General features: G+C 45.3%; 1 gene segment (V, D, J or C); it reads left to right on the forward strand.

The window, feature by feature from the left end:
- Nucleotides 1–4,638: 4,638 nt before the first annotated feature.
- Nucleotides 4,639–11,904, forward strand: LOC145348460 (Ig kappa chain V region Mem5-like). The segment is given in 4 exon segments: nucleotides 4,639–4,691; nucleotides 4,878–5,183; nucleotides 5,709–5,747; nucleotides 11,576–11,904. Coding segments are annotated over 4 exon segments (723 nt in total).
- Nucleotides 11,905–12,663: the final 759 nt, after the last annotated feature.

Genomic DNA, 12,663 nt, shown 5'->3' on the forward strand with positions numbered 1-12,663 from the left:
ATAGCCAGTGATACCCACATCCCATCAATGAATACATTTTTAATAATTCCTACTTTACACAATGTCCCATTCTGTGTGTTGAAGTCTGGATCCTGTCAGCAGGATATTTGACTGCAAGAGCCTTCACTACTGTGTCAAATTCTGTCCCCAACCAAAATCCACAAAGGACCTGAATTTATATAGCACCGGAGTATACAACATAGCCCATTATGTTTCACAGAGCAGCATAAGAGGAATGGGGGAGGGGCTGGGGGTAGTTTAGGAAGAGAGATCGAAGGCTTGGGTGAAAGGATGGAGTTTGATGGGGAGAAAGACTTGGAGAGGGGGAGGGATTAAGGGTGGGAGGTCAGAAAGCAAGGCCTGGGCATCTGAAGGCTCTGCTCTCAATGGTGGGATGAAGGAAGCAGCGATGAGCCAGGGAGCAGAGTCAGCAGATGGAAGGTGAGAGAGAAATGTGAGTCTGGAGCAGGACACAGGGGTAGGGAGGAGTGAGGCCATGGAGGGAATTGGAGGGCAGTGAGGTCAGGGGTGACAGGTCAGTGAGGTCAGGGGTGATAGACCACTGAGGTCAAGGGTGATAGTCAGTGAGGTCAGGGGTGATAGATCACTGAGGCCGGGGTGATAGATCACTGAGGCCAGGGGTGGTGTTGGAACGACACGGTGTGAGTCAGAGTCCAGACCCACTGCATTTGGGACAATCTGGGGTAGATGGAGTGTGGATGAGGGGAGCTGGGAGGGGATATTGGAATAATAGAGTTAGTAGGTGGGACATGCAGGGATAAGAGTTTCTGTGCTTAAGGGAATGATGTAGTGTAGAGACGGATAATGTTGTGGAAATAAGAGGCGGATGTGATGGAGAGAATGTGGAGTTTGAAGCTCGGCTACTGGAGGCTCCAGTGGGAAGGAGGCCCATGTTTACTGGTTCCTATTGGAGGCTCCAGTGGGAAGGAGGCCCATGTTTACTGGTCCCTATTGGAGGCTCCAGTGGGAAGGAGGCCCATGTTTACTGGTCCCTATTGGAGGCTCCAGTGGGAAGGAGGCCCATGTTTACTGGTCCCTATCGGAGGCTCCAGTGGGACATGGACATCATGGTCGATGTGGAGCAGTTTCTTTCTGTTTTGCACATGTCATTGTCCACCTTTGCAGCGGTCACAAAATGGATAAAGAGGAACTTGTAGCTGTTATGTACTGGGAATTTGAAAAGGTATTTCATAAATTACCACATCAAATGTTACTACACAAGTATGATGGTGTGTGGGTAAGAAGGTGGTGTGTGGGTAACATATTAGCATTGATAGAGGATTGGTTAGCTCACAGAAACAAGGGAGAGGGGATAAATGATTGTTTTGGGGTTGGGGAGCTGTAATTAGTGGAGTTCTGGAACAATCAGTGCTGGGACCACAACTATTCACAATCCATATCAATGACTTGGATGAAGGGAATGAATGGAGCTCATGTCCCAGTGACACTAAGATAGGTGGGAAAAGTAAGTTATTAAGATGAGGTAGAGTCTGCAAAGGGATAGAGACAAGGGAAGTGAGTGGCTAAACATTTGCAGTACAACCTGGGTAAATGTGAAGGTGTCCACTTTGGCAGGAAGAATAGAAAAGCAGTAAACTATTGAAATGGAGAGAGATTGTACAACTCGGTGCTACAGAGGGATCTGGCTGTCCTGGGACATCAATCACAACAAGTTAGTCTGCAGCTCCAGCAAGTGATTAGGAAAACAAATGGAATGTTGGTGTTTATTACAAGGAGAATGGAATCTAAAAATAGAGAAGTTTTACTGCAGCTGTACAGGGTCTCAATGAAACCACATCTGGAATACTGTGTACAGTTAAGGTCTCCTTATTTGAAAAAGGATATCATTTTGTTAGAAGCAGTTTAGAGAAGATTCACCCGACACATTCCTGGGGTGAGGGGTTACCGCATGAGGAAAAGTTGGACAGGTTGGGCCTGAACCCATTGGAGTTTAGAAGAATGAGAGGTGATCTTATTGAAACATATCAGATTGTGAGGGGACTGACAGAGTGGAGACCAGGAGGATGGTGCCTCTTCTGGGGCAGAGTGAGATGAGAATACAGAGGAACAAAGAGAATGAGCGATGTGCCACAGGGATCGATGCTGGGTCCATTGTTATTTGTCATTTATATTCATGATTTGGATGAGAATTTAGGAGGTATGGTTAGTAAGTTTACAGATGACACCAAGATTGGTGGCATAGTGGACCGTGACGAAAGTTACCTCCAACTGCAACCTGAATTGGACAAGTGGACTGACAAATGACAACTGGAGTTTAATTTAGATAAATGCGAGGTGATAAATTTTGGTAGATTGAACCAGGGCAGGACTTACTCAGGTACTGGTCGGGCTTTGGGGAGATTACGGAACAAAGAGATCTAGGGGTACATGTTCATCACTCCTTGAAAGTGGAGTCACAGTTGGACAGAGTGGTGAAGAAGGCATTCTGCATGCTTGGTTTCATTGGTCAGAACATTGGATAATGAAAACGGGAGGTTTTGTTGAAGTTGTACAAGACATTAGTAAGGCCACACTTGGAATCCTGGGCATAGCTCTGGTCACCCTGTTATAGAAAGGATATTATTAAACTAGAACGAGTGGAGAAAAGAGTTATCTAGGATGCTACCAGGACTTGATGGTTTAGGTTATAAGGAGAGGCTGGAATTTTTTCTCTGGAGCGTAGAAGGCTGAGGGGTGATCTTACACAGGTCTATCAAATAATGAGGGGCATAGATCAGCTAGATATTCAATATCTTTTCCCAAAAGTAGGGGAGTCTAAAACTAGACAGCGTAGGTTTATGGAGAGAGGGGAGAGATACGGAAGTGTCCAAATGGGCAATCTTTTCACACAGAAGGTGGTGAGTGTCTGGAACAAGCTGCCAGAGGTAGTAATAGAGGCGGGTACAATTTTGTCTTTTAAAAAGCATTTGGACAGTTACATGGCTAAGATGGGTATCGACGGATATGGGCCAAATGTGGGCAATTGGGGTTAGGGGTTTAAAAAAACTGGTGGCATGGACAAGTTGGGCTGAAGGGCCTGTTTCTTTGCTGTAAACCCCTATGACTCTATGACTTTGTGAGATAAAGTGAGGAAGAAACTAAGAGGAATAGAGGGAGGGAGAATGAGAAGAGAGAAAGAAACACTCAATGAGAGGATAAACAAAGAGTGTGAGACGGGAAGGACAAGAAAGGGAGACAGCAACAGTGTGGTGGATAGAAACAGAGACTAATGCACAGTTACTGAGAGATTGAAAGAGACAGCAATTCAGGGAGAGATATCAATAGAGTGATGGAGGCAGAGACTGACGGGCAGGATGTGGTCAAGAAGGCATATGGTGTACTGGCCTTCATTAATCGAGGGATTGAGTTTAGGAATCGGGAGGTAATGCTGCAACTTTATAAGACCCTTGTCAGGCCTCACTTGGAGTACTGTGCGCAGTTCTGGTCGCCTCACTATCGGAAGGACGTAGAAGCTATTGAAAGGGTACAGAGGAGATTTACAAGGATGTTGCCTGGATTGGGAGGCATGCCTTATGAAGTTAGGTTGAGGGAGCTGGGTCTCTTTTCCCTGGAGAGACGAAGGTTGAGAGGCGACCTGATAGAAGTTTATAAAATGTTGAGAGGAACAGATAGGGTGGATTCTCAGAGGCTATTTCCCTGGGTTGAAATGGTCGCTACGAGAGGACACAGATTTAAAGTGCGGGGAGGAAAGTACGGAAGTGATGTTAGGGGTAAGTTTTTCACTCAGAGGGCGGTGAGTGAATGGAATCGGCTGCCGTCAGTGGTGGTGGAGGCGAACTCGCTGGGGTCTTTTAAAAGACTTCTGGATGAGTATATGGGGTTTAATGGGATTGGGGGTTATAGATAGGTCTATAGATTGGTAGGTGTTGATGTGATCGGCGCAACTCGTGGGCCGAAGAGCCTGTTTGTGCTGTAGTGTTCTATGTTCTATGTTCGATATCAAGTGAGAAAGACAAGCTGAAAGAGAGACTGAGGGATAAATATTGAGAGAGAGAGAGAGACAAACAGCAACTGAGGGAGAGATATAAGAACATAAGAAATAGGAGCAGGAGTAAGGCCAGCCATCCCTTCGAGCCTGCCCCGCCATTCAATAAGATCATGGCTGATCTGAAGTGGATCAGTTCCACTTTCCTGCTTTCTCCCCATAACCCTTAATTCCCCTGTCTATCAGAAACCTATCTACCCATAACTTAAATATATTTAGCGAGGCAGCCTCCACCACTTCAACGGGTGGAGAATTCCAGAGATTCACCACCCTTTGAGTGAAGAAGTTCCTCCTCAACTCCGTTCTAAACTGCCCACCGCTTATCTTGAGGCTGTGCCCTTTAGTCCTGCTATCCTTTCTAAGCGGGAAGAATCTCTCTATCTCGACCCTATATATAGATATCAAGAGAGTGAGGGACAGAGTCTGAGGGACAGAGATTGAGGGAGGGAGAGAGAAGAAGAGGAAGTGAAAGGTGCTGACGTGGTTTCTCTGGGTCAGACCATTTACAAACTGAGGAACAGGCAGTGAGACTCTCACAGGCTGCAGCTTTATAAAGCAGAGCCCAGTGAAGGGAGAGTTTATCAGTGACCAGGCACAGGGAGAGGAGCACACACCATGATTTCAGCCATCCAGCTGCTCTGGCCTCTGGCATTCTGCATCGCAGGTACAAATCTCTCTCCTTCCACCTTGAATATTTCCCTGCTCTCCATTTCAATCCAATTCTCCTGACTTGTGATTGAAGGGAAAATGCTGAAAGGAGAGGAACAGTCAGTGTCTCCAACGATATCTCATTGTACAGCCTCTTTCTGTGACAGTTCTTACTTCACTCTGTTTCTCTATTACCCCTCAGGTATCAATGGAGACATCAGCGTGACCCAGACTCCCCCGGTGCTGTCAATGAGCCTGGGCCAGACCGCCACCATCACCTGTACGACCAGTCAATCTGTTAGCGATTACATGAGTTGGTACCAACAGCGAGAAGGACAGAAACCGGCTCTGCTGATCTACTATGCAACATCTCGATTCACAGGAGTATCCGACCGATTCACCGGCAGTGGATCTGGGACAAGATTCACCCTGACAATCAGCAATGTTCAGAATGAGGATGTCGCTGATTATTACTGTCAGCAAGCTGATAGCAGCTACTCTCAACACAGTGATACAGAGCCTTACAAAAACCCCAATACACACAGCACCACCTCCTGTACTGACACATCCCACAGTTTTATATAATATATAATAATGGACACACAGTCCCACCTCCTGTACTGACACATCCCACAGTTTTATATAATATATAATAATGGACACACAGTCCCACCTCCTGTACTGACACATCCCACAGTTTTATATAATATTTAATGAACACAAGAAAGGAAACTGAACAAATTATTTGCACTGTCCACTACACACTCCAGTCCCTGTGGTGTCCACTGCTCGCTGAAGGCCTCGAGTTTCCCTCTTACTCGCCATGTCCACATATGAAGAGCAGCTGAAAGATTTATCATCTCAAATTAGAATTCTCAACTCTCCCAACAAAACACAGAGATATTGAGAGAAACAGAGAGAGAAAGAGTGAGAGAGAAAGAGTGAGAGAGAAAGAGTGAGAGAAAAAGATGAGTGAGAGAGTGAGTGAGTCAGAGACAGGTTTTTGTACAGCTCCTCCACTGGAAGCTGTCAGTGTGCTTTAAGTTCGGTAAAGGAACCAAACTCAGACTGAGTAAGTAAAGCCCAATCCTCCGTTATTAACCCTTTCAATGCTGAAACTTTCTCAAACACAAATACTGAAGAGTTGAAGGTGTTAGTGAGGAAGCTGCAGTCAATGAAATGGTAGATTGAAGAACACTGTGTAGAACAGGGAGTCCAGCTGTATTTCTTTCCTTCCATTCCCCCCTTTAAGCAGCAAGATATAAGTAAGCAGCTTTTACCCACCGTGTGGAGGAGATCTGGACGTTTGCAGACTGTGTTCACATTCCTGCAGCATGGACTGAAATCACTCTCTAGACTCCTGTCAGTCTCAGTGTGACACACACAGGCAGAGTTTGATGTGAAGTTGAACTCTCTGTCTCACTCTCTGATATGACTGATCACAGCAGCAGCACAGTGAGACACCGAGGTGCCACCTGCCCCAGCTTTCACTCTGCTCTCTCCACTCCCTGCTTATCTCTTGCTGAAGTTCTGATGACAAACAGCCACAGCAGGGCTCACAATCCAGTGGCTTCAGTGTTCCAGGCTTTTGGGGAGACTCTCTGTTACTTTCTCTTTGGAATGAGTTCCTTCCGACATTTATCCCAGATCCAACATTACTGAAAATGCTGATTGTTCTCATTGCTGTGTGTGGGATCTTGCTGTGTACATGTTGTGACCAGTCCTCAGACAGGCTCCCTCATTTGTTAACTTCTTGAACCGGATCCCAATTTTGTTTTCCTCTGGGTGAGGAGTAATCAGCTGGAATCCCGCCCTCGATTGGTCACAACAGGCTCCATTTCAAATGGATCCCTTCACCCGTGGAAACCTTACACAGTCCATGTAGTTTTTTATTAGCCATTGAATCCCTACAGTGCAGGAGGAGGCTATTCAGTCCATTGACAGAATTACAAGGGACAGAGATAGGGTAGATATGAGGAAACTCTTCCCCTTAATCACAGAGGCAGCAGATTTTGAGAGACGTGAGGGAAATCTTTTCACCCGATTCTCCAAAAGAGCTTCTTACCCAGGCTCCCTGTAACCCTGCGCATTTACCATTGCTAACCCACCTAAAGAACACACTCGGGGTAATTTAGCATGGCCAATCCATCTAACCTGCAGACCTTTGGAATGGGGGAGGAAACTGGAGCACCCCAAAAAATGTCTCAACTCACATTCTGTCACCCCAGCACCAGTACACACAGCTCAGGGATACAGTTGGAATTTTAACCCATTTCCCTGTTGTTTCCTGAAATGTAACAAACAAACATGTCTTTCACCCAGAGTCAGTTTACTTTGAACTCAGACCATTTCCACATTCTGGGATATAACTCAACAGGAGATGGGTTTTGGATTCTGCTGAGATGTGACAATCAGTCTCCATTGTCTCCATAACCACAGGAGATTAAAGTTTCTATTTTCTGTTTGAAGAAGTCCCTGACACCTTTCAGGTGTGATATTCCATCTTCTCTCGGGTCTGGTCAGCAAATATAATCCACATCGGAATTTTCCAGAAGTTGGTCACTTTACATTCTCGGCCATCTTGGTTCAGTCAGCGTGTCATAGACATTTACAGCACAGAAAGAGGCCCTTCAGCCCATCCTGTCTCTGCTGGCCATCAAACTCCTAACGATTCTAAACCCATTTTCCAACACTTGATCCGTAGCCTTGTGTGCTTTGGAATTTCAAATGCTCATCTAAATACTTCTTAAATGGTGTGAGGGTTCCTGCCTCTACCACCCTTTCAGGGAGTGAGTTCCAGATTCCCAACACCCTCTGGGTGAAAAGGTTTTTCCTCCAATCCCTCAAAATCTTCTGTTTCTGAAATTAAATCTGTGCTCCATGGCTTTTGAGTCGACTGCTAAAAGGAGAAAAGTTCCTTCGTATCTGCTCTATGTCTTCATAATTCTGACCTGCTGCAGTTATTCAGGGCTTTGGTGAGGCAGCACTGGGAATATTGTGCGCAGTTTTGGTCTCCCTATCTCAGGAAGGATATTTTTGTTCTAGAGGGAGTGCAGAGAAGGTATCCCAGACTGATTCCTGTTATAATGGGACAGATGTATGAGGAGAGATTGAGTTGGTTAGGACTTATATTCATTGGAGTTCAGAGGAATGAGGAAACAACTCATGGAGATTTATAAAATTCCAACAGGTTAGGGGGAATAGTGAGGTAAATACATGGGGTTATGGGAAAAGAGTTGATGCAGACTCGATAGGCCGATACAGGAAGCATGTTCCCAATGCTGGGAGGGTCCAGTTTGAGGCATCATAGTCTGAGAATATGGGGTAAACCTTTTAGGATTGAGGTCAGGAGAAATTCCTTCACCCAGTGAGGGGTAAACCTGTGGAATTCACTCTCACAGAAAGCAGTTGAAGCCAAAATATTATACGTTTTCAAGAAGGAGTTCGATTTAGCTCTTGGGGTGAATCGGATGAAAGAATTTGTTGGGGAAGGCAGGATCTGACTACTGATTGGATGATCAGCCATGATCATGATGAAGAGTGGAACAGGCTCAAAGGGCCAAATGGCCTATTCCTGTTCCTATTTTCTGTGATTCTATGCAGACCAACATTTATCACCCATCCCTAATTGCCCTGGTGAAGATGGTGCTGAGGTGGTGGAATAAGTTCTACTCCAATGAGTATCGGCCCAACTTGCTCAAGCTTTCCTCATAAGACAATCCCTTACTCGGTGGAATCAGCCGAGTGAACCATCTCTGAACTCTTCTCAATTCTCCTATATCTTTCCTTAAGTAAGGAGACCCAAAGTGTCCACAATATTCTAAGTGTGATTTTCCCAATGTGCTTTAGCAAAACATCCCTCCTTTTATACTCATCCTCATTGGAATGAAGAGCAACATTCCATTCGTCTTCCTAATTTTTTTCTGTTCCTGGATGCAAAGGCACCCAGATCACTCGATACAATCTCTCCAGTTAACCAGTATTCTGCTCTATCCGCCTGCCAAAGTGGACAACCTCACATTTTCCCACATTATCCTCCATCTGTCAATGTTTTCCCACTCACTGAACCTATCTCTATTCCTTTTCAGACTCTCTATCCTCCTCACAACTTGCATTTCTACTTTTCATTTTATCATCAGCAAGTTTAGCGACAATCCTCTCATTCCCTTCATCCAGCTCATTAATATAGACTGTACAGTTAAATCCCAACCATCGTCCTTTGTGCCGGGTATAACTCCAACCAGCGGAGAGTTTTCCCCGAATTCCCATTGGCTCCAGTTATGCGAGGGCTCCTTGATGCCACATTTGCTCAAATGCTGCATTGATGTTAAGGGCAGTCTCTCTCACCTCACCTCTGGAGTTCAGCTCTTTTCTCTATGTTTGAACCAAGGCTGTAATGAGGTCAGGAGCTGAGTGATCCTGGAGAAACACAAACTGAGGGTCAGTGAGCAGATTATTGCTGAGTAAGTGCTGCTTGGTATCACTCTGGATATGTTCAGATCACATTGCTGATGATCGAGAGTAGACTGATGGGGTGGTTATTGTGCGGATGGATTTGTCCTGTTTTTGTGTACAGTTCATAACCGGGTAATTTATCACAATGTTGGGTTGATGCCAGTGTTGTAGATGTACTGGAACAGCTTGGCTAGGGACACGGGAAATTCTGGAGCACAAGTCTTCAGGACCTCCGGAGGAGGTCGAGATGGACCATCCACTCGGAACTTCTGGCTGAAGATTGCTGCAAATGCTTCAGCCTTATCTTTTGTACTGATGTGCTGGGTTCCCCCATCATTGAGGATGGGGATATTTGTGGTGCCTCCTCCTCCAGTGAGTTGTTTAATTGTCCACCACCATTCACGGCTGGATGTGACAGGACTGCAGAGCTTTGATCTGATCCATTGGTTGTGGGATGGTTTAACTCTGTCTATCACTTGCTGCTTCTGCTGTTTGGTACACAGTCTCTGTGTTGTAGCTTCACCAGGTTAACACCTCATTTTTCAGTCTGTCTGTTGTTGCTCCTGGCATGTCCTCCTGCACTCTTCATTGAACTGAAAGCAGCAGAGAATCCACAGAAACAGACTGATGTTTGTCTGATGTGTCTGTGTGTTTATTAGTTGTGACTGAGCAGATAGCAAGAGTTTCAGCAGCAACAAAGATGTTTCTCTAGTTCACCTCCCACTTTCCCCATCCACTTCCAAAATCCTTACGGGGAAAGGGCCAGCACCTGTCACATCCCCCCTCTAAACTACAGGCCTCCCATCTTTCAGATGAGACAATCTGATATCTGCCCTCTCAGGGGGTGTAAAAGATCCCATGGTACTATTGGAAGAGCAGGGGAGTTCACCCCGATGAATTGGTCAATATTCATCCCTCAATCAACATCACTACAAATCTGCTTATCTGTTCTTTCTCCGTCTACTCCCCAGGATCCTGCTGTGCACAATGAGCTGTAAAACACATTGGGACATTCTGAGGTGCTGACAGGTGCTATAGAAATGTAATTCTGTCTTTGAGGTTGGAGATTCCTGATCCTGACTCTCACCCATTCTCCACACACTCGCACCCTCCAGAGTTCATGGGGTCATTAGGAGCAGTGACCCCGTCTGACCCCTGAACACTGAGACTAATTCTAGCCTCACCCTTGACCTCAGCCCAGTGCTGGGCAGTAAGGTCTGAAATGAAATCTAGAAGCTTCTACACCAGCCAATGGGAATCCTGTGTGAAGTGTGTTGATCCAAGTCTGCTCCAATGTTCTGGGATAAAGTTCTCCTGATCTGTGTGTGATCTGAGGTTTGTTGATGCTCAACCTGTTTCCCCCAGACAGACTGAGCAATCGTTCCAGCTTCCTGACTGGTTAACACTCTGTTAAAGGGACACTGTGTCTTTAAATACTCTCACCATTAACCATTTCAGTGCTGAATTTGTAGTAACCTTCTTTACAAATGTTTCAGTAACATTGTAAAATGATTTAACCAGCTACAAATCAAACCTTTACACTCAGACACTGAACTAATTTGAAATTGAATGTGCCACTTTCCCTTGGATTCCATCAGCTTTTAATTTTAAAAAGCATTATCCATCCTCCAGTCCACCCACACCACATCTGCAGCCACAGAGGATTGGAAAATGGTCAGAGTCTCTGCTATTTCTTCCCTTGCTTCACTTCGCATCCTGGGATACATTTCACCCGGGCCTGGGAATTTCTCCATTTTAAAAGATGATAAACACATTAATATCTCCTCGCTCACTATCATTATCCCATTAATTATTTCACAATCCCTCCCCTCCTGAACTACAATGTCAACTTTGTCCCTCCCACTTGTGATATTTAATATAAATTATTCATTAAGAACCACCTATATGTCTTCTCTCTCCACACACAAGTTACCGTTTTGCTCTCGAATTCGCCCTATTTAATCATTAGTTATTCTCTTTGCAATGTCCCACGCTATTGCTTGATGAACAGATATGTCCTGAACTCTGTCTCCAGCTCGAATATCCTCCCACTGCTCTGACACTGATTTACCTTCAAATTGCTGTTTCCGGTTCATTTTAGCAAATTCCAGTTTGGTGAAATTGGCCTTTTCCCAATTTAAAATGTTTACTCTTGATCGATCTTTCCCCTTTTCCATAGCTACTCTAAATCTATTATGATCATTATTACCCAAATGCTCTCTCACTGATACACCTTCCACATGCCCAATTTCATTCTCTAAAACTGCTAAAACTGCCCCTTCTCTTGTTGGGATTGTTCCGTACTGGTTAAAAAAGTTCCCCCGGAATTGATTTTCAGAATTCTGCAACGTTTTAAATATTGACACTGATTTGATCCCATTTAGTATTCGGGATGTTGAAAGCCTGAAAATGGCAGTGATTAAAATTCCTTCTCTTCTCTTTCAGCCCGTGAGAATTCACAACCCACGCTGACCCTGCTGCCCCCCTCCCCGGAGGAGGTCAAGACCAAGGGCACTGCCACCCTGGTGTGCCTTGCCGATCACTTCTATCCGGATGAGGTGGAGGTGAAGTGGAAGAAAGATGGTGCAGCCATTTCCAACGGGGTTCAGACCAGCAACTACCTGCGAGCTTCGGACAACACCTACAGCGTCAGCAGCCTGCTGACCCTCTCTGGCTCCGACTGGGAGTCCAACGCTCGCTTCTCCTGTGCCCTCACCCACGTGAGCCTCTCCTCTCCCCTCAGCAAGAGTGTCAGGAGTTCAGAATGTGCCTAGAGTGTTAGAGACAGTCCACAGAGGAGACACAACTTGGAATAGAACAGGGGTGAGCTGGGAGGGCAAAGGTCACAGTCAGCATTGAATTACAACTCTCTTCCTTCCTGGGACTGAGTCTGAGACACTTCTGAGGGTCAGGGGTTAAAGAATATTGTTGGGATATTGTAGAGGGAGCTTTACTCTGTATTAACCCCATGCTTTTCTTTAACTGGGAGTGTTTGATGGGGACAGTGTGGATTTGTGATAACAAGTAAAACCTCTCGAAGATGCTGAAGACTGTCAGCTGTACAGAAATAATGTGACCCTCTGAAGTATCTGCTTCAGTAAACCAGACCTCCTTCCTGCTCACCCTGCAGTTACAATTGAAGCTTTAGTCACTGTTTAAAGGGACAGGATTCTCATGTTATTGAGAAAATCCCCACAAGTGTTTTAATAAACCTCCATTCTCCCTGTGAATTTCTCCAGCTTCCTCTGGCTGGGCTGTTTATTCAAGTCTTTTTTCTGTCAATGTCAATGTGTAAAAGGTAATAAACATTAAGAATATTCAGTATATGTCTGGTGAGTGCTTTGGAAATGTCCCACCTCCCCATTAGCTGATTGGCTGCATTTCACCAAGTGATTGTCCTGATTGGTTGCTTGGCCTGTCAATCAATGACACAGTAAGAAGTCTCACAACACCAGGTTAAAGTCCAACAGGTTTATTTGGTAGCACAAGCCACTCGCTTTCGGAGCGCTGACCCTTCATCAGGTGAGTGGGAA

Source organism: Carcharhinus amblyrhynchos, chromosome 9 (genome assembly GCF_965287045.1).
Source record: "Carcharhinus amblyrhynchos chromosome 9, sCarAmb.v2.hapA, whole genome shotgun sequence".
In the NCBI taxonomy this organism is placed as follows: Eukaryota; Metazoa; Chordata; class Chondrichthyes; order Carcharhiniformes; family Carcharhinidae; genus Carcharhinus; species Carcharhinus amblyrhynchos.